Below are 23,372 nucleotides of genomic sequence, written 5' to 3'. Positions count from 1 at the left end.
CCACACTTACAAAGATGGAGATAGTACACGTCAACATTTGCTGTTCATTACTATGTGACATGAACATCTCACATGGCAATGAGACACCCACAGCAACAAACAACAAGCAGAAAACATTCACTTTATTAAAATGGAAATGGATAACATATAGTTCACAACATGCAAGGATGCACATTCAGATACACATACAAAATTAAAGACATATAGGCCTACAAATAAAACAAAATAAGAGACACAATAATGTGGAACTTGTAATTTGCAACAGAAGGCTGAACATAACTGCATGTAGTCCTTGAATGAAAGTCCTTGCATTGCAGAATAGTTTTTCGTGCACAGAAACTCCTGAAACTTATAATTACCCTTATATTGGTGTGTGTCACTGACTAGCCTGGGGCCTCATGTATAAAGCCTTGCGTAGGATTGGCGTGGGAAGGTTGCTTACGACAAAGCAAATAAATACGCATCGACACTTTCCGATTCATAAAAGACTGCGTACCGGCACAGGACTTGCGTACGGCTTATCCTACGCCGGTTTCCCTTTATAAATCACAATCAACTCGAAATGCGGTGCAGCTTTTGCGGGCTTCAGGTAACGCCCATATTTTTGTTTGTACCGGGGACAGGAGACACCCCCCCTTGATGAGAAACTGTAAGAAATGATCGGGGAATCCCTCCGGAGTCATGACGACTGGATCTGAATTTTGTTTTTGTATTTGGTGGTTTGTGTTCCAGCTGTCGATCAGCAACTATAGGCCTATATCCATAATCCACCAGTTAAAGGAAATACAACTAATGTGTTGTGTTATATTAGCTGTACAATTTACCATTATGGTGTTCTTTCCATACCTCCTGTGTTTTACGAGCGACTTATCAAGTAGGCTATTGGCGAACTGCATAAAACATGATTAAACATAGTATATAAAACCATGCTCGTATCTATACAACCTATTTACCCATTTGCGTATTTTATTTATTTCTCCAAGTTATGTTTTAGTGTGGACCCAGGAGTCTCAAACAGGCGTTTGTTTAATCATTTTAAGATTGGGTTTAATCAATGTTTGCAAATGTTGTGAATTCTTCATATATGATAAATGAGAGGTAACATTTAATTTATGGTATTTTTTCCACATATTTCTCTCTATTCTTCCTTCTGCTAATGGTTTCGCAGTTTCTCGTCTCTCCCGTTTTTGTGCTTAGTGCGTACGCATGGGTCAGAGTTTGCGTGGAGGACCGCACATTTTCACTTCAAGTTAGTTTTTTATAAATCGCAAACCGTGCTTAGAAACCATAGACTGTATATATAAAAAACTAGATAGAAATAGATAGGTAGAAACTGGCGTACGCCATCTTTTGTGCGTATGCACCGTTTATAAATGAGCCCCCTGGAGTTAGAGGGAAGTAACTGCACTAAGTGAATGCCTCCACTGCACCTGCAGAACACCTGAATACATCTCTTGTCACAATGATTCAGCAGTATTCTTTTGAACTTGCTGCCTCTAGTTTTATTCCCAAACAGCTGAAAGGGTGTAAATCATTATACTTTTTTTTCTGAGGTAAGGTCCTACTTTTCACAAAGACACTATTTTTGGTTGGTGGGGGAGGGGCTGTAAAAATATAGAGAATCCCTAGACACTCCTTGTCATACCTTGTTTATATAAAATACTTTTACCACAGCTTTGCAGCTTCCAGATGGTCTAGTCTGTTCATCATCTTAAACAGTCTTAACCAAACATTTTGAAACACACATATTATGTAAAAGTTAACAGAATGTATGTTTATGAGGCACTTCACATATGAAATAAGTACTTAATATAATAATGTTCTATTTAAGAATGCCTAACATAGGATAGGATTTTTCACAATACAAAGCTTAACTTAGACTGCAAGTTTTTCAGAGAAACGCACTTTTAAAGATGTTACATGCCATATAGCTTAGTTTCTGAAAAGTCATTGATTAGTATGTGCCAAAACACTGGAAGTGTGAGTGAGTGAACTGTGTTAATCTATGATGCATTCACTGAGTGTCCCCAGTGCAGAAACTTACTTTAGGGTGACTGTGAAACATATATTGCTGGGTATATTAATAATAATAAATGTTGGGCTCTCACTAAGAATAAGGCATCCATAATGTGGACAGAATGTATAAATTACTTCAAGCCCATTGAACTTGTGCAGCTGTGTTACCACAGAGTTTTAGGAGTAAAGATGGTAATTTAACTATAAAGTAAAGCTATTGTAAAATAAAAAGCCAAAGCATGCTGATTTAATCACAGGACAAACATGGGTAGAACTAATTAATGACATACATAAACTCAAGCAGAGTATTATGTACCGGTAGTGAAATCTTACGAAAAAAAGAAAAAAGAAACAACGTGCAAACACCTAATGTGACATTTACCATATAGAGGGAGATATAGAAACCAACAACAACAACAATGATCTGGAATGCTGTTTGAAATAGAACCAGATAACTCAGTAAGACCACTCAGCATTAGCATGCATGACAAGCAGGTCCACACAGTCAAGTTCCTGCAACAGTGTGAGGCTCCATTTACCTTCGCTGTCAGACATGGCGCCTTGTAAGTCATCCATGATAAATGCGATGTCTCGATCATAGCCTCTTGTCCGAGATTCCTCCCTCATATGTTGCTGTACCTCTGGCAGAGAATGGCTTGACCCAAATTGGTCCCTGGAGTCGGCAGAGATGGGAGGGAGAGGTCCAGCTGAGGCTCTAGCCATACCCATAGGCTGCCCCACTGGGCTGAGAGGACTCTCCTCCTCAGAGTTCTGAGCCACAATGGGGAGTCGGCCCCTACTTTGGCTGATAGGTAAACTAGTTGGCTTTGCTCTGGCCACCCCAGGGGCAAATGCTGCATCCAGGACCTCTCCTTCTGTTTTAAGTCTAAGTGAGGAGCTGGATAGGTCTCTTTTGATGGATAGATCCAAGCCATAGACAGAAGAGGGGCGGGAAGAGGGGCGTGATGAGGGGCGGGAACGGGTGCCACTTGGGTAGGTGCCATCATCATGGGCAGTGGCCCTGATGGTAGATCCAAGTCCAAGGGACTGCCCAAGATTAAGAGAACCAGCTAAGTTTGCACCCAGGGAGGAGCCTAAATATTTTTGCTGCTCAGACAAGTTCTTTCTTAGCCCAAATGTAATCTCATCCTGAAGCAACCTAGCTGTAGCAGCCATATTTGTCACAGAAGAGGCCCCAGATCCCATGTAGCTGCCGTAGTCGGGCTCCAGGTCCCTAGTCTCCTGAATTGGAGAACATTTTGTGATGGCCTTAGGGTCTATTTGGGCCTTTTTGTTCTTCATTTGTTTCTGGTAAAGCACAGCTGCTGGGAGTTGCTTTGCAGCCTGTTTTTCAAGAGTGAGCCTGCCGATGCTATATTTTTCTCCTTTAGGGAAGTGGCGAAAGCTGCCATCACTAGGGAGATACTGGGGCTGGCCAAGGCCTGTTAAGTGTTCTAGTCCTTCATTTCCTCGCCTGAACTCTTGCTTGATCTGCTGCTTCAGTAGTTTTAGCTCATAAGGCTCCTCCATAGTGTCATCTTCTCCTTTACCATAACCCTGAAGTCGAGATGAACCTAAAAAATCTGCCACCTAAAATGGAATAATAATATGGAACACATTAACAAATGCCACAATAACAAATGCATGAATGTACACGTGTTAAATTTAGGAGAATAAGTGATCAATGACAGATATACACACGGGATGTACCTCCGCTGAGCGCCTGACTTCTGCTGCCCTGAGTAGTCTGTCTGCCTTGGACAACTCCTTATCAGGAATGTTGAATCCAGATCCCAAACCGGTGTTGCTCAGACCTGTTGAGGCCTTGGTGAGTTCCCCTATGTCCTCTATCAGCACGTAGTTCCTAGAATTGTGGTGTTCAATATCAGCATAGAAGGAATCAGCAGAAATGCTAGACATGGGACTGGACGCCATGCTCCTCTCCCCTATCCCTATCCTTAAGTCCAAACTGCCATACTTGCCCCCAAGATGAGCAACCCCATAACCACTTTCTGTTGAGGTTGGAACAATGAGCAGAGGCTGGTTGTGTATAACTTCATAGTTTGTTCTGATCTTAGGCTCTAAATCAGACAGGGTTGTTTGCCGCTGCTTACCCTGCTGCAAGTGCAGAGCATGTTGGTAGCTGCTTGACTGAGCCTGGGCATGAGAGAGGGAAAGGCTTGAGTAAGGAGATACCTGTTGTTGGTAAAGGGACTGCTGCTGATATAGGTTCTGTTGGGTGTAGTGACTGGTGGTTTGGGTCTGAGGGGCATATTGGCCATAGTGAGAGTAGGGACTAGTAAGTGTGTTGTACTGGGAATCAGCTTCTGTCTGAGGTGGGATGAATTGGTCAAACTCAGACTGTGGAGCTGTCCGTGGTCTCTCCAGGCCATCACCCCTGGCTTCTCTGATGTTGCTAACCTCACTGTCTGACATGTAATCTCTTTCCTCCGCCACCCCCTGGAGATAAGCCCGCTCTCTCTTCTCTCTCTCCTTAAGTAAGGCATCCTTACGTCGGTTGATACCCATCTCCAGGTACCTACAGTAATAAGAAAAAGGGCATATATTGGTTTATGTTGTTAGCACAAACAATTCTTTTGCCATTTCAACCAAAGAGGCAAAAATGTTCTGGGTTTGCACACATTAGTACCTTTGATATGAGTGTGACATGTTTGAGTGTGGAGAGGTCTCACTGAATGATGTCAAGGCAGCCTTTTAGCCCTTAAGCTATCAAGGTAAGAGGGGAATCATGCAGATTAATTAGGAGTAATGATTCGCATGAGAGGGATAAATGCAATTATATCACTCATAACATATTCATTGGTTAAACTATTTAGGATATGCTGTAGACTTTCACAAAACAGTGCAAGCCTACAGTATATCCTCAATAGTTAATGTTAGATTGGTGGCATCTCACCGTAATTTGGCATCAATCTCCTTTTCCTCTTCATCTAGCTCAGCTTGTTTCTTGCGAAGTTTAGAGGATTCTCTCTCCACCAGATCAAGCTCCTTGTCAATGTCCTGAAGGATCTTTGCCCGGGCCATTGTTGTACTGCGGGCAAGACGGCGACGAGCAGAGTTGGTGCTGTAGCCTGAACGTCCTGTCAGGGAGTCATCCTCAGGAGGGGGGTCTGGTAATGTTCGCTTTACCTTCTTACCTGTACCAGAGGGAGAGGCACGGCTCTAGAAAATAGAAGCAAATTATACAAATCTTTCAATCATTATGATAAACACAATTTAAACACAATTAACTACATACTTCACTATTATTTTTGTATTTAACATCTTCTGGTGAGGTTGCAGGTTGCAAACAACTTCCCCACAAATCCCTCACCTTTGGCCTTTAGCTCATTTGAAAATGGGCTACTCAAGAAACATGGCAATACAACATGGCTAACTATGGGAAAAAGTACCTGCTGCCAATGGAGATACGAAGGCCTCATAGAAAGACCACAAAAACACAATGATTCTAATATATAAAGTGATCATACACTCATTAAAACAGTTTTGAATACAACGTCCCATTCCTGCCAATAATTCCCTGTTGATAGTTCTTTCAATAATTGTCATTCTTAAAAAAATATATGTACAAAAATAATTGTTTCTAATAAAAACATTAATCACAATATTTTTGTTATATTCTGCTATGACTTACAGAATAGCTGTCTGCATAATGTCCACCGATCCTGTCGTCTGTGGTAGGACTAAGGGATTTAGGATCAGAGAGAGACTTCTGACCAGCCTTTAGTGACCGAGGTCCAGAAGAAAATCTGTTTGGGTCCGCAGTCAGCATTCTTTGCCCTCCAAGTGACTTTTCCGGGGACATGGGAGAGACTGAAGTGTAGAAGACTTTAGACTTTGAGGGGACATCTGCTTTCACCTGTGTGCTGTAGCCAACGTCAATGGGTGTGTACCTTCTGTCATAGTCTGTCTGACAGCTCAGACTTCCACCCCTCTGAGAGTTCTCTGGAGCTGAGATATGTTTAACAATTTCTACCCTAGTGTCCATCTGGACATGTGGTCGTTTGATAGTTCCAGAGTGGTCAGTCTGGACAGATATCTCTGCCACTGTCTGGATTGCAATGCTAGTGACCTTAGAGACATGTTTTCCCTCACTGCTATGTTTTCGAGTGCGTCGTCGAGCTTTTGTTGGAGCATCCCATTCATCTTGGTCCTCATCATCAGTCTGAGCTGAGCTCTCATTATTTCTCTTGTTCTTCTTTCTCCTTCCTACGGGCTGCTTCTCTGCTGAGTCTTCATCATCTGTCTGTACCCCACTATCAATTATTCTTTTCCCTGTGTCCTGATCAGCTTGTAGTTTCTTAACTAGTTTAAGCTGATCCTGACCCTCCTCTAACTGTGTCCCAATAGATGAAGTTGTAGACTCATCTTTGACAGGCCAGTACTGGCCACTGTCCCCTACCCCTGCATATTTAGCTTCTAGCAAGTTTCCTGTAGTACCAGTGCTACCGTAGTGCTCATCAAGCTGGCTCTGGAGTTGCAGTTGGAGTTGTTGGATTTGCTGCAACTGGTCTTTCTGCTGGGCATAGGTCTCCTGCTGGGCCACCACGTGGGCATGGTGCTCTTCCTCTTGTTGCATTAGAAGCTGCTGTTTCAAAGCCTGGAGCTCCTCAAGCTCCCTTTGGACCATGAGCTGTTCCTGTTCACGGTAACGCTGGATCTCATGCCTCTCCCACTCCAGCTCCTCGGCGAGACAAAGCTGCTTAAGCTTCTCTAGCTCTAGAAACTCCCTCTCCATCTGATACTGGGCCATCTTGGTGTTGTCTAAACCAGGGAATATTGAGGAAGAGGCCAAGGCATCCAGAGAGGCAGCAATTGCTTCCAGGGTAGTATCTGAGTACATGTCTGGATAGCCTGTTATGATGTCAGATAAAGCTGTGGGGAGAAGCTCCTTAGGTAGCCCTGTATCAAAAGGAATAATCTCTCCAGGTTCTGCACTGGGAATAAAACCATATGGATGTGGCAATGACTGGTTCTGGACTGTTGATGTAGGTGGTAGGGGACCGCTAAAGATGGAGCCTGGTTGAGTTGTAACTGCATATGTGGAAGGATCTGGGGCAGCAACAGAGGAGTAAACTATTCCATCTGAGGTTATTAGAACTCCATTTACTCCAAACCCAGCTGCGGGGATCTTGGAGTATGGAGCAGTAGTCATCCCAGGGTAGACTCCTGTTGCTTTGCTAGTGTAGTCAACTGCTTTACCTGCCATAATAAGTCCAAAGATATATATTTTACTTAATTTACTTTATCAAATACATTATAATTCAGAAACATTTTTAAACAAGTTAAAGGTCATGCAATTTGGATATAAAAGGCTCATGTAACATGCATATCTGCAGTCATTTTGGCTAGCAAGATGCAAAACCAAAACATTGAGGTATCACACGCAGGCACACACATGCATCTGTAAGAAGAAAAAAACAAAACAAGCAGGTATTAATATTAAATGAAAACGTGCATATAACACCAAAGCAAATCAAACAGTTACGCAAGCATGAATTGATAGACTGGAAAAAGAACATACAAACATATGCTTTCAATAAGTATTGAGTATTGAACCGTAAAAGTATAAGCTTTAAACGAATGGGATTTTTAAAATAAAAGTTTTTATTATACAGTAGTAAGACGTTTAATGGAAGTCCGTAAAGCAAGCAAAGAAAATGGTAATGAAACACGTGTAAACATGCAGAAATACACCCAAACTCACCAGCTGAAAGTTTGGCAGCAGTGAGGTCAATAGCGCCATCTGAAGATCCACTGAGATAGTCAAAGTCATTCTTTGGATCATAGGGAAACAGTCCTGCCTCTGTGAGGTTGGTCTCAGACATTGAAGCTTTTATTCCAGTCATGTTTTTGATACCATACATTCCAGCATTATCGTATTGGTAGTGGTCATCTCTGTAGCCAAAACGGTTTTCAGGCTGCTCTGTAACTGCGGGCTGTGTTCTGCAGCTTCCTGTAAATGGTAGCTTGTAAATGACATCACAGCAAACACTCCTCCTACCCGCTGTAAGGTCTACTGGAGTCCCATCGTCTTCTACAATAGTTGTCACGACTCCTGGGCTTGAATCAGACAAAGCAACCATAGCTCTCATTGGTCTGTAGTTAGAAAGATCCATGGCCCCTGTGGCCTCCAAATAAAGGAAAGGACCTCCATTGCTTATAGCTACAGGGGAAGTGATTTGCTGTTTGCCTCCTGTGACCAGAGCTCCAAAGGAAAGATTTATAGGTATGTCTTGAGCTGTGGATGCTACAGCACTGACTGCGGGCTGCGAATTCACAGGTCTATAAACAATCTGAGCCAGCGGTTCAAATGATTTGTATGTGGCGAGAGACAGAGGCAATGATGTAACAGGGCCCTGCAAATCCAGTGGTTTCTCTGCTGGAGTGGTGTTGTATGATGCAATGGTTGCTGTGCATGTGACTATTGTGATGCTGTCAGTGACCACAGACAGCGTGGTTGCAGGTGTGATCGCTGAACTAAGATTGACTATCTCAGGCTGCACTGCTGTGATTTGACGCCAACTAGAGTCACTTGAAAAAGACTGTCGACATGACTCAGGTGGTGTCAGGTCCATGCCCTGTTCTGTCATCTTTATGGCAACCTTCATTGTTCGTAAATCCATAACATCACCAGGGTAGATTATCTTCCTGTTCTGTTTTGACAGAGGTTGTATTTTAGCTACATCTGGTTGTATAGTGATGTGTACACTGCTTTGAGGGACTTGTGGAAGTCTTTGTTGAACAACTGAGACAGTGGTCCTCTGGACCTCAGTGGTAAACACCTGAGTGACCAGGCTAGGCAGGCTCTCAGGAGGTTGGCCTGAAGTGGAAATTGAAGAAGAAATCATGTGACTCATACTGGAGACCACCTTTTCTGGTCCTCGAATCTCTTTGCTCTCAATAGACTCTTGCTGAATCTTAGTTATAGTAACTGGAGCAACATATACACCATGTGGAATGTCCTGTGCAGTGGGGATTGAGGTTTTCCTAGTATATGCCTCAGTTGTTATTATCTCCAGAGGATGGTCATATTCCGATGAATAAGTTAATACATGTGGTCTTTGTTCTGTTGAATGAACATATTCTCTCCTGTAGGGGACCTGAACTGCATAATGATCAAAAGCAACATCTTTTTCAGCTGGCATGTTCACTACATGTGCCAATGGTAATGATTGCTGCATAGTTATGGATTCTCCCCTGGGGGTAGCAAAGGCAGCAGTTGTAAACCTAGGTGTTTCATATTCTGCTGGATAGGAAAACAGTTCACTTGTGCTGTAACTTGGCTGTACTATGGAAGATACAGATGTCCAAATTCCACTGGTGGTTTCCTCATTTGAAACAACTCTAACTGGCATCCTTGCCACCAGGGGATGCAACACTGATGATGGCAATGAATCACCTGCATCAACATCCTTTGTTATAAACTCTGTGGGTGTATCACGTTCAGGCTGCATTGCTATGACCTCCAGTAATGGTGATGAGTATGACATGACTGAGGATGTAACTCCTCCATAGACCTGTGGAATATGAATAACATGAGGTACTTCTGGTTTTACTGCCATTGGTTGGACTTCCATTACAAGAGGTGATACTTCAGGTGTTACTTCACCAATTGTAGGAGTTATCATCTTAGAAACTGTAGTCAGTTGCATTAACTTATTCACTTCCGGTGTTGGGGTAACTTCAACAACTTGAGGTACAGGATGGGTTGCTGGACACACTGTTTCTACTCCTGGTATAGTAATAGCAATGTCAGTTGTTATCACCTCTGTAGGTATTTCAAACTTGGTAGGGAGGGTCAACCCTTCAGCTGGAGGCCATGGGTGCTGCGAAGATAGCTGCTGTGTCATATCTTCTAAAGGCTGAACAGTTTGTGTTACTGATGGGTATTCAGCAATGGCGTCAGCATAGTTAAAGACTGGAGGCAATTCTTGCTCTGTAGCTTCAATCTCTGTAAGTTGCTGTTGAGAGGAAATGTGATGACTCACTCCTATTACTGGTGATCTTACCATAACTCTCTCAGTGACTATGACATGAGATGGCACATCCTGTTCATTTTGTAGCATTTCAATTTGAGTTGCAAATTGTGGATAAAGAACAGTTGTAGTTACTGCTGCTGCCCTAGTTTCGGGACCAAGTGAAACAAACGGTATTTCAGGCTGCAGTGGTACACAAACAACTTCTGTAAGAGGCTGTGGGTGCACAGGTACAGTGGGTATAGGGGCATGAGGAACTAGTGCTTCAGCTGAAACCTCTGGCGGCACTGTTGTGACCTCTGTAGTAAGTTTAAAATCAAGTGGTATAGACTGGGCTCTTGCCGCTGCTTCGACTGTTAGTGGTTGAAAAATAACTCCAGGCTCTTGGGTTGTTGAAATTACTTCATCCATTGTTGTATCATGTGTCAGTGGCTGAGCAATTGATTGTTGCTGTAGAACATATGGTTTCTTAATTGGGGGAGGTACACTATGTGCCAGAATAGACATTTCCTGACTTGATGACACTACTATGACATCAGCGAAAGATGGTGCTAACTCCTCAGAAGGCATATCACCTCTCTGCACTTGATTAGCCACTTCTCCAGAGGTTGTCACTTGCTCTACTGCCACAGTTGGAGCTATGGTTATTGGAGGTGGAAGCCTAACAGTAGGGACAGAGGCTCTTCTTATTGTAGCCTGTGCTGAAAATGCTTCAGTAAGTGTTTTTTGCTCCAAAGGTGTCGTCCGTATCCCAGACACTTGTGTAGATGGGATGGAGCTCCGTCTCACTGGTGCCTGGACTGTTATAACTTCTGTTGGTGAGCCAGGTTCAGATGGAAGTGTTATTACCACGTAGGTCTGCAAACATTTGGCGTGTCTAGGAGACAAAGGTGATTTAGGGGAGATAGCTCCAAACTTAGATTCAACAGGTCGTGTCAGGCTAAGTGAGAGAGCATTTGGAGGTTCTTTAACCCTGGGTAGTGTTGCAGCTTTAGGGGCCACATGAGGAGGAGGTGGCTTGACACTTTCTCCTGGTTTGTGGCTGAAAACCAGTCCAGCTGGAATTGATACAGGCTTAGGTGGTATGGGAGGAGGAGGCTTGGCAATTTGACCATGACCAGTTGTTGTATCAGAAACTTGTCCTACTATTGCTCTACCAGTTGTCACTGCAGTTGGAACCAGTGGTTTTGGATAAACACTTGGCTTGGGTAATGTGGTAGGAAGTGGTGGAGTTATACCTGCTACAGGTATTTCTACTGTTTCTACTAAATGTGCCCTGGCCATAGGTTTAGGCGGAAGTGGCGGAGCTGAAGCTACTGGCACTGATGACACCTTAGTCGATAAAGAAGCTATATCTGTGCTTGGTATTTCTGAAGCTGTTTCACTACTTTGTGGCAGAGAAGCAGCAGCAGGTATTGACTCTGTGCTAGCTAAATCTCGTGGGGTTTTTCCAAGCAGAGACATATTTTCTAGACTAGGCACTATTATGACAACGTGCCCATGTCTGGTTGGGGTCACTATTGGAGGTACACCTGCACTCTCTGGTTGCATATCTTCCATTCTTGGCTGTATATCCACTACTATGGACTGCATTGGCTGGCCAGTCACTGTGGCTCGCCTAGCTATTGTTGTGGTCATAGTAGGGGTAACATCCTGAACAGTTTTTACAAGTGGCAGCTCTGGTAATGACACTGACGTAGACCGAGGGGGTGGAGGGGGGGGAACCTTCTTCTTAGTTATAGTCGTTGATGCTGCAGACACCTGGGCTGCTTGAGATGAAGCTGGGATTACTGGGCTTATTGATGTGACGGCTGCTTGTAGAGGGACCACTTTGGCTTGAACTTGAGCTTGGGTAGATACAACTGCTGGCAGTGGGGTTTGTGCAGAGTTTGTAGATGTAGTTGACACCAAGTCCGGCATCATCTGGACTATGGCTGATTTAGGTGTAACTGTTACTAGTGTTGTAGGTAGAGCTGAGACAACAACAGGTTCTGGACTCTGAGCTGAGACCTGTATAACAGCCGGAGCTTCGACAGGCATCTGAGAAGGGGATGAAACCAAGTCTGGCATTTGAACCACAACAGGTAGAGGAGTAGACATCCCCACTAGGGCTGGGGTTGAGGCTCCAGCTGCAGAAGCTTTAACTTGAATTGCTTCAGTGGTTTGAGCTTTGGACGGATCCCACACCACATCTGGTATTGTAACTATAACTGTGTTTGGAGTTGGATGAGAGACTGAGTCCCCATTAGACGGTTTTTCTGCAATTGGGACAGGTGATGGTGATGAGTCATCTGGAGGCGATTGAGTTACACATGAAGTTGGAGGTGTTGGTGTAGAAAGTGGAGTTGATTCTGATGAAAGAGGTGTTTGAGCCTGGAATGAGGATGATGATGTAGCATTAGAAGCCAAACTGGAATCTGGAGTAGCTGGTGAAGTTAGAACTGACATTGGTGATGTGGGTGAGGGTGTAGATGTAAGTTCTGGGGCTGATATTGGAGTTGGAATAGGTTTTGCCTCTGGAATTTCACAGACCACACAGATAGGCTCCATATCAGCAGTTTCTGACAAAGGTGGGCTTATGGATGCATCGTCTTTAGTCTCAGAGTCATCGCTGGTGGTAATGTCAGAGGAAATACCAACACCATATTCTTCTGCAAGGCTGTCATCGTCTTCCTCCCCAGATGAACACTGGGTGATCTTGAGATCTGGTATGGGGAACAATGCTTTTCTGAGTGCAGGATCTTGAGGAACCATAGGCCTAACAAAACCAATAGATCCACTAGGTGTAATAGTAACAACAGTTACCTCGGAGCGCTTAGGCTGTTCAGAGGGCCGTGGTGGCGCTGGCCTTTTCTTTTTCTTTAATGTCAGTTCACTAGAATATTCAGTGAATATAAGAGGCATATCATTTTTTTGAGTGAGGGATGTTTCTTCCATTGGCATGGTAACCACACAGGTCTCAGCAATCAAGGAAGGCCGGGTGACAGAAGCCCCTAATGAGGAAGATTCTATGGCAGTCTGGGACTGTTGAAACTCTTTTTCTATCATTATAAGTTCTCTCTTTTTCTGCATCATCTCCTCATAAACCTCCTCTGGAGATCTGAGTTTTTGGAGACATTCGGAGCTTGTTTCCTGATTTACTTCTTCCTCTTGAGATTCGCCCATCTTATTTTCAGGTTCCTCAACTAAAGATTCATAAAGATAGTCTTCTATTGCCATTCCTCCATAAAGTGGTTCAATACCAGGAGGACTCTCGCCTGGAATAGCTTTTGTCTCTTGAAAAATGTCCTCATATGCTTCTTCTGCGCTTTTCAAGGATTTTGTCACATAATAATCTTCAATGGATGGATCAAATGGGGTGTATGGTATCACTGTTATGGAAGGCTTACGTCCTCTCTGTACAGCTCGCTTAGCCTCTGATTCTGATTCTAAACTGGCAGAGTACTCAGACCCAGATGTTCTACTAGTGTCATCAGTTACAATGACCTGTCTCAGATTCTCTGTAGAGGAAGCTGTTGGAGATGGAAGTGGGCCATGGGCTTTAAGTTCATCTTTGTTTTTCCTAGACTTCCCCACACTTTTTATCTTCTCATCCTCAGAGGAGTCTTCAATGGTGGGGAGAGGCTGGGTTGACTGCCTGTGCTTACCCTTGCGATGATGTTTGTCCCCACTGACTTTCCTGTGACTAGGGCTGCTATCACTGTCCTCCTCTAGAGACGATGCTGAGGTGGGTGACGATCCTGGTGTAAAGCTAGATACCTGGACACTAGATGATCCCTTTGACAGGGATTCTGTGATGCTCTCTACTTCTTCATCAGGACTTTGTCTTTGTTTCATGACTGGTAAAGCTTTCTTGAAAGTAGAGCTTGGAATTTTTTCGGGAGAATATTGAGTAGTTGCGGTGTCAGTTTTCTGGAGGGCTTTTTTCCCGGCTGAGCTTTCTTCATTCTCTGTGCTCGATTTTCCATACAGTGATAGTCCTGTGTCTGAAGCATCATCAAGCACAACCTCGAGGATAGCTTTCTCATCTGCCAAATGATTTTCTTTCTCATCTTCTGAAAGAAACATTTGTTCTTCATCACCCATACCCAATATCTGCCTGCGGATGAATTCTTCATCATCCATAGAGTCATAGTCAGCACTTTCAGTTTTAATGTCCTCACTGCTGGATGACAAATTGGAGACCGCCAACTTTTTCCTCTGGACTTTAGGTGAGGGTGTGAGCTCACTGTCACTGCTTTCAACCATTGGTTTAACACTTAGGCGTCTTCTCTCAGCTTTTACCTCCTCCTTTTCTGGAGTAGCTGTATCTGTATTTATATAATTTGTACTTGTTTCACTAGCCACCTGATTATCCTTAAATTCCTGTGATATTGGTAAAATATGGGGTTGATCTTCATCATGCTCCTCTGCTTTGGAGACCTTTCTTTCTTTTATGGTCTCTTTTTTGATTCCATCTTGGTCCTAAAAATGTGAAAAAAACAAAATCACAGTTAATACATTTCCCTGGTGAAATATACAGACTTTCTTGGTCCAACACTATGTCTNTTTCTTAAGCTGTATGCCATAATCAGCAATATTAAAATAATAAAAGGCTTGCAATATTTCAGTTGATTTGTAATGAATCCAGAATGTATGACATTTTTGTTTTTTTAATTGCATTACAGAAAATAAAGAACTTTATCACAATATTCTAATTTTCTGAGACAGTCCTGTATATTAGAATAATAATAAGATAAACAGAATATAGATCTCTTTTGAGTTTATCAGTCCAATTGAAACCCAAAAGTGTTTGCGGATGATGCATAGTTATATGACAATAGAGCCACTAACCACCCTAATCACAATAACTTCATGATGATGATGGACAACAAAGTTTATTACAAATTATAGCAGAGAAAATAATGGAAGTTACTGCAAAATAATGCAATATGATAGTAATGACTCAAATAATTATTGCTACATAGCTTACACTGTAACCCTACTGTTAGTGAAAACATAACGAAAGCTGAACACTGTACATTTTGTAGCCACAATTAGGAAAGACAAACAAAGGAAAACATTGGAATTCAAGTACATATACATTCATATGGGGTATGCTAGGAAACTGCCAGAACATGCACATTTGTCATTTGTCAATGCAATAATAATTTGAAATCCAGAGAACCCATCCTTACTTTTATGACGACGGTCTCCGTAGACATTTGTTGTGTTTCTGGAGTTGAGGTGATGTCAATAATATTATCAACCAACTTATCAGCAATTTCCTTGCTGTCAGTTGGTTGTTCTTCCAACACCAGCTGTCGTTCTTGCGACTTTGGTTGCTCTTCAACTTGCTGTAAAGATGTTGGTAGGTCTGTCAGTTCGATATGGTCATCAGCCTGTACTTCCTCAATGATCGTCCCATGAACAGACAATGCAGCAATTCTTTCGGTTTCTGGGACAACTTCAGCCATGGCAACCTCTGCAGAAATAGAGGAGGTAGATACAGCTGTTGCTTCAATCACTGGGAAAGAAGAAGCTTCAGCTTCAGCTGCTACAGCTTTGGCTTTTGGAATGTCCGGTTTAGAATCTTTGGCTTTGGAATCTTTTGTTTCAATGAACTCCACTTTCACAGTCTCCTCTTTATTTTCCACTGTTACAGTCTTTGGAACATTTGTGGTTGGCACTACAACCGTTCCTTTTTCTGTTGTCTTTTGCACACTGGCCATAGTAGGTATAATGGCTTCCGCTGTTGATGCTGCTAAAGGCTGTTTGTCTGCTATAACAGGTGAAACCGTTGCTATTGTAGGTACGCGTGCGATCTCTGTCTTGATTTCTGCAGAAGCTGCTTTAGCCATGGTTTCAAGTTTGACAGATGTAGGTTCCATCTGTGCTTTTTTAGTTGAAACTATTGGTACTGCCTTGATGGGAGGCGGGGTGGGCTCTGGTTTTGTGGCAGGTACTGGTGAAAGCTGGGGCCTTTTTCCTGAGTCTCCCAGCTGTCCAGACAAGGCCCTTTTAGTCTGGCAATTCAGACACAGCCATTCCTTCTGCGATCAAAGAAGCAAAGGCACCTTATGATTAGGAAACATAGTATAGCCAGATTAACATTAAAACACACTGTACAGGTTCAACCACTTCGCTTTTAACCAGTGTAATATATCACCTTTACAATAGAAAAAGGTTCAACATATTTAGTTGACATTAAAACTGAATTCTGCAGAGTGTTATGTTATGTGTTGGATTTGTGATGCTTATCTACGAAATCCCTGCAAAGCAAGAGCAATTTCTGCCAAATCCAACAGTCAAATGACTTTGCCATATAAATGATAACATCCTTGAAGCTCTGACAGAAAAAGCATTTTTCAAAAAACTTACAAAACCAAAAATGTATGCTATTAGTAAACAGGAGTGAAATCTTCCCAATGGTAAACATGTATGAAACATGTTTTCAAATGTTTATTTAAAAGACATAAAAAACCAACACTATGTATTTTCTTTAATCCATTAATTATGTGTTTGCTGTGCAGAGACGTTGACGCACATTAGGTGTTACATTAGGTGTCACTTTACACCTGAACTACTGCGTGTCAATGTGAACAATAATGATTAAGACATGATTAACAGTCTTTTTGCAAGTAATGCAAATATAATCTTTGTTTAGTATTCGTTGCTCGAAAAATTAAAACGTCCAACACATAAATCAAAAAATATAAGCTTGTTGTCTTTAATTACAACATAATCGCCGGTGCCACTTTTAGACTGGAATTTGTGACACTTGGAAGACAGCAATAAAAATGCTTACCTTGCAAAAGAGCCAATCACATTTGTAATATTACTTTGTCAGTTTAATTCTCTGAAAACACGATTTTTATCAGATGTAAGCTTTGTTAATTGACAGTTAAGGAGGAGAGGAAAGCATAGACTCTCAATAGATAAGGCAACCTAGCAGGCCAAATCACAGCAATGTGCCTTCCTCTGCAGAGCCAGGGCGAGCAGTTCTGATACACAACAGAGATTACATCGCACACAAATCCTCTTTGTGAAACACCATGATCTAACCATGAAATAAAGTATTAGAACTTATACACTTATTTAAGATATTAATAATGGAACCACAACTGTCACATGTGCACAGTAATGTTCATGCATTTTATAAACAGATTAGCATTGGTTCAGGATACAATGACGTCAATTAATAACATAGTTCACAGGCCCATGCCCAATGAGTTTAGTAGTGATGTAACCTACCCTCTGTCATAACCTGGCTCAGGCCTGATTTTACAATCCAGCTGTGCTGGACACTTTCTTTGTTCCCATAAACGAGCTCAAAATATCTCCATACTAAGAACTTTTGTGATTAACTCCTTATAAAAAGGACTACGATAAAGTAAAAATATCAAAATAATTGGTTAAAACTGGCAAGGAAGTCATTTGTATTCCTTATATACTAAGGTTATAGCAAAACTTCCAACAGCTAATGCAAATAGTGCTTGGCTTAAACTATAGAAGATGATACAATCCACCCCGAGCAGCAAGAAAACTGATGGTAAACTGCATTCCTGTAAAATGCTTTCACTGTTCAAAAAACAGGCAAACACAAATACAACTAATACATCATGTATACAGTCTTTGATAATTAAATTCATACATTATTAATGCATAACATGCTTGACTTTTGAGAAACCTGATACTGATGGAGCCGCTTTGATTGATACTGATATGCATTTGTTCAGTCAGTTGTGGTTCATTCAGGGATATGATAATCATATTTGCCCACAACAGTACCAAACAAAGCCTCATTAGAATAGTGCATTATGTTCATAGTGGTGCAAATCAATGAATAATTTAAACCTCAATTACATGTGATCTTACGAAATCTCAGCCTCAAAGATGTTTACATTTGGACAGCTTTAGTTGTGTATGTTTTATTGGAACATAAAAAAGCGAAATCCTATTGAACAAAGTATAAAATTTAACAAATGAATATCAAACTAATCAGAACATATACAAACCCCACATCACCTTACTTGCGTCTGATAATGTATTTACCTCAATCTAAATCAAACTGCAACACAAATAGTAAAACATCTTAGTAAACAGAAAGACTTCATCCAGTCACTTCCTCACAGCCACACAGTCTGAAAACCATGCGTCAGAGCCACAGGGCTTGGAGCGTCACCATCATCCTTTTGTCTAATTAAATCTGTTTTATGAGTAAAGAGTTGGAGCCCCAAGCAGAGAGCCGTGGGAGAAGCTGCTCCCCACGATTAGTTTGTGAGCTGGATTACCAGACCTTCCCAATGTCAGCAGTCAGGAAATGCAGTTCTTCACACACTGGCATGCTGCATTGGGCCGGATCTGAGCTTTACAACGACCACTTCACTTAATGCAAAGCAAGCAGCATTCTAAATGTATGGAAAACAGCCTATTCACAATGAGCAAAGATTACCTTCAAACCTTTACTTCTTTTAAGATACCCACATATTTTACATTTCAATACCAAGATACACATTCGGCCCATTTCCCCATGCATTATGGATAACTGACGACGGGAAAGCATCTTATTCAGTATCAGCATTGGTAATGATAAGTGTTGTTTTGTTTAACAAAGACGTACACATCTAGCGTACAATTAGAATGCCCAAACATCTATCAAACTGCTCTTAATGGGAATGCCTGTCAACCTTAACTCCACTTATTAATTAAATCTGTAATTTGTATTTACATAAACCAGAACCATCTCATGACACAGCAGTCGCTGGATATTAAACGGGTCCTGACATTTACATTTTATAACGGCTGGACTGGAGAGGCGGCCTTTGGGCTGTTTCTTCACCACTATTTCTCAGCCTCTCTTCAGTGTTTTCCTGATGGTGGTAAGTCTCTTATTGATTTTCTGGCAGATGCATTTGGCCCAGGCTGTAGCTGGCTAATATACTTGGCTTTCAGCGGCCCCCACAGAGCAGAGCGCTTCATAAATCAAGCTTTCTGATGGTAGAGAACATTGACCTACTAATCTGTAATAAGCAGAGTGCTTCATTCCAAAGACAAGGAATACACCCCTTGCTTTTGTATACAATCTCACAAATGGCTTTTAAGCTAACTTTTTTTGATGTCAAGATGCAGTAGGGTGAAGATGTTTTGTAGAAAAGGGAGGGAGAGGGCATACATAGAAAGATGAATCGGTCTTCCGTGGAAGCTTTGAGGAATATGCACAGGTTCCTAAAATATCTATTAATAAAAAAATATGTTAAGGCAAAATACAATGTAGCGACCGCTTTCCACTGAGGAAACATTTTCTTTCATTTCAAGCTAAATATATGGCCACGTGGTAAAATGTTAGTAAAAACAAGGGAACTATCTTTCATGCTGTCTCATCTGTTATACACAAAGCTTTAGCTGGCAAAGCGTGACACACGTGTGTCCTACTTATCAGACAACAGTCACTCCCAGGCTTTTGATGGCATCAGCTGAAGCAGAAAAGGCAAAAGAAAAAATGCATAGACTTGCTTCCAGCATTCAGTTTGCCTTAAGTGGCCTCCTCATCTTTCTAACCTTACAAGCCCTTTTAATATTTAAAAAGGAGGCATTTCTGCCCTTCTACTAAAAAACCCACAGAGATGGATGATGGGGAAGGGGCAGGCACAGCCCCTTTGGATAGCTATAATGGTGGTTCATCCTGTTCAGTGGTGTTAAGGCCAAGCTATTTCTGTTTTCCATAGCTATTAAGAGGAATGCATCTATGTTGTACAAACAGCATATCCACGCTTGTCCCTTCCCCCATCCAACCAATACCCAGAAGGCTCTTTCCCCTCTCGGGTGTATAATAACGTGAGAAGTGTCAATTACATAAGAGGCACAGCTATTCTGTTTCTATTTGTTCACTTTTTCTCCACAATAACGTGCCATGCGGGCAGAGCGTGTGGTATACGGGCAAAATATGTTGTCTTTTATAGAAATTAGACATATTATATGGCTTAAAATGTAACCAACGTTGTCACATTGTGGAAATACTGGCATTACAGATGACCTTATTCAAAATCTCCATTCAAATGAATACAGTGATTGACCAGACATATTATTGCATTATGTCAAATCATAAACACATGCGGTGCAGTATGGATCATACGATCTCCTTTAAAATGACTAAGTCAAGAAAAAAACCTTTTACTGAATCTACATGGGTCTACCAAATCCCATGTTAAACTAATTGTTTAAGGTATTAACTGCTAATACTGTTTAAAGGAAAAACAAATCAACTTGACAGAGGAATTTAAAGAAGCTTTAAAGAAAAAAGAGGAAATGATTACTGTACCTAACGTATGATATTATAAGGCTACACAGGTCACAAAGCCAAGTATTTATCAATGACATGCATGTGTGGGTAGACATGTGTCACTGCCCAACACAAGACAATAAATACTATGGAGCCACAGATATGTGAGAGAGGAAATGGACTCAAAGGAAATGTCTGCTGCTCTAATATATTGCTCCATGTTGTGTTGGAATTAATCCGTTTCACCTCTGCTTATTGGCATATTACAGGGCTTTGCCATCTCAGATCTCTCCCTGGGACTGGAGATTCCCTGCTCCCTGGTCTGCTGTGGCAACAGATCCCATCTTACTAACGCTGTTGCATAACCCTCAATCACTTTAATACATTTTCAGTGCTGCCGGTCTGCTGAAGCTGTCTTCTCATGAGCCATTATGTAATAACTTGGGTCACTCTAGTTGACAAATACACATAGCCTTTTTATTAGTTTGTTTTTAATTTACTTTGAGAATTCGCAAAGTAGGTCAATAATTCAAATAGATTACAATAATGAACTGCAAACCAAAGCTGTTAGGAGTCATTTTCTGAAAACCCTCTGCTGTGGCACCTTCATAGTTTATTTCACAACACATGTTTGTAATGGAGTAAATGCAGCCTATTGTGTACTACAATGTCAGTAGAAATAAATTGAACATTTTATCATCCTTTAAACTTCAAAAGAATATTCCAGAAAGGAAAGACAAAAAAGTAATATTAACGGTACTGCTTGAACACTCAAACACTTTTTCATGTATGTAACATAGGTGAAGAACTCAGATCTTTTAGTGAAGTAAAAGTAGTTATTACACAGTAATGGATACACTGTTTTGCATTCTTTACTTATTAACTAAAGTATCATTATCTAAGTAAACCAAATAAATGTAGTTGAGTAGAAAAGTAAAATATTTGCCTCTGAATTGTAGACAAAGTATGAAGTAGCAGGAAATGAAAGTATTCAAGTAAAGTACCTCAAAATTGATCTTAACAGTACTTCAGTAGATCTACTCAGTTACTGTCTACCACTGATGTTAAGTATCAATGAACATAATGCAGCTATTTATAATATGCATTTGCTGTGGTCTGCTCTTGAGATGAGTGCAAACCATGTTTCAACGACAATGTTGTGATTTACTGAAGCTGAGCATGTTCGAATTACTCCAAGGGGAGGGCTAAACAAATGGAGTTCAGCGTAAGTTCAATCAGGGATACTAGGCTTCACTTATTCTTAATTCTCTCTTTCACCCATCCACCTGCTTCTAACCAGCTGGTTATGGGCGTCCACTCTTTTAGGTTACCAACTACATTTTGCCACCACCTCCTAAACAAATCATAGTGCTGCTGTTAAACCTAAAATCACTTTTCCTCTCTTCTGTTGTCAGTTGTCATTTCATTTCCAACTTTGACCACAAGTCATCAAAACATAGCCTGGGTTTGGCTTCATCATTCGCTTCATGATATTACAATAACCACCAGTGTCTATTTGCCTACAGTGTCTACTTAGATGTAATTCGTCCAGTTAAACAAAAAAATATTTCCAGCAATGCATACTATTCACTCCTGCCCTTTAAACATAAAGCAACTAAATTGGTCAAATAGAATGGTTAATTTTGGAAATCCTAAAACAAAATGTTTAAAGGCCAAACCTCAAACATTCAAAAAAGTTTATGATGAGTGAAATAAAATGAAAATGTGAAAATAAATGATCCATTGCACTCACCGCTCCTGTTTGAGGCATGGGGTTAAATCCACAAAGGTTGCAGACAGTGGTCTTGCATTCCGTACAGGTATTATAATTAGGAGGATCCTTGGAGCTTGTGTTGAGTTCGACCTTACAGAGTGGACAGGTGGACAGAGCTGCTTTAGAGGCAACTTTGGTCACCTCTGTTGATTTAGGAGGCACTGTTGGAGCCTTCTCTACTTTGGCCTCTGCTGATGGAGCAGGCTTGGTCTGTTGAGGTGGCTCTGATTTCTCTGCAGCAGGTGGTTTTGTGTCCTTTGCAGGGGGCATCTTCGGAGAAACTGGAGGTGTTATTTTAGGAGAGACTGTAGTGGACATCCTACGTGGAGAAGGTGGTGTGGTTATCAGTGTAGATGCAGAGCTGAAGATAGACGAACCAAAACCAAACATCTTCCCAGTCACTGATTCAGCAGGCTTTGCAGCAGCAGGTTGTGTTTTAGGACCACCAAAGCCAAAGAAGCCTCCTGACTCCTGTTTTGCAGGCTGAGCTGGTGGTGGTGTGGCTTTTGCAGGGGGGGTCACAGATTTTAAGGGCTGTTGTGGTGGTTTTCCAACTTCTTGTTTTAAAAGATCTGCCTTGACCTCTTGCTTTGCAGTTTTAGAAAGCTGTACAGGGGGGGGTTTGCCAACAGGCGGCTGTTGGCCAGCCACCTCCTGTCTTTGTCCTTTTTCAGTACCTGAAAGCACCTGTGTCTTCTGCACAGAATCTCGTCGTGGTGTCTCAATTGGCACTGGAGCCTCAATTGTTGACATAACTTCTCTTTTTGGAACTGCTTGAATGACCTCTTCTTTTACTACTGCAGATGCTGCTGACTTCTCCCTTTGCACTAATGTCGGTATGTCCTTCAGTTCAGAGCCAGGAGGTATAGAAACCTTGGTTGGGGAGGGCTGAGGTTTCAGAACAGGACGTCCAGTGGGCTCAGATGCTCCTAGTGCTCTCTGCATCTGACAGTTCAGACAAAGCCATTCTTTTACCTGAAAGAAGTGCAATACATGTATAAATTAATGTTGAGAAACAAGCAACATCAACAGTTTTGACAAAATAAGTATTTTAAGGGACACATTTAAATACAATTCATCACTTGACAAAAATGTTCAGAGGACTTTTAACCACTTCAAGCCTCTTCATGTCAAATGTATTTATTTACAGATCAATTATAATCATGCCTATTTTAAAAGATAACGTCTTTTTTGATTTATAAGTATTTTTGGTATGGCTTTTTTACATTACTGATATGATTGATTAATTAACCTGAAGTTAGCAAACCAATGTATTTCATTAAGTTATTTTTCATGGTGAAGGCCTGAGTGGTATCAATTT

General features: G+C 41.5%; 1 protein-coding gene across 1 annotated transcript in view; it reads right to left on the bottom strand.

Moving 5' to 3' along the window:
* LOC104955111 (protein piccolo) overlaps positions 1 to 23,372 on the bottom strand; it is a 48,971-nt gene that overhangs the window by 21,246 nt on the left and 4,353 nt on the right. The window contains exons 5-11 of the mRNA XM_010782341.1: positions 22,031 to 23,026; positions 15,194 to 16,048; positions 7,745 to 14,480; positions 5,672 to 7,239; positions 4,934 to 5,199; positions 3,727 to 4,555; positions 2,556 to 3,606 (exon numbers count right to left, since the gene is read on the bottom strand). Coding sequence (XP_010780643.1) covers positions 2,556 to 3,606; positions 3,727 to 4,555; positions 4,934 to 5,199; positions 5,672 to 7,239; positions 7,745 to 14,480; positions 15,194 to 16,048; positions 22,031 to 23,026 — 12,301 coding nt within the window. The remainder of the gene's footprint in view (positions 1 to 2,555; positions 3,607 to 3,726; positions 4,556 to 4,933; positions 5,200 to 5,671; positions 7,240 to 7,744; positions 14,481 to 15,193; positions 16,049 to 22,030; positions 23,027 to 23,372) is intronic.

Source organism: Notothenia coriiceps, unplaced genomic scaffold, assembly GCF_000735185.1.
Source record: "Notothenia coriiceps isolate Sejong01 unplaced genomic scaffold, NC01 NC01_scaffold00024637, whole genome shotgun sequence".
NCBI lineage: Eukaryota > Metazoa > Chordata > Actinopteri > Perciformes > Nototheniidae > Notothenia > Notothenia coriiceps.
Note: the sequence above shows the minus strand (reverse complement) of the source record. Positions and strands in the feature narration are given on the sequence as shown.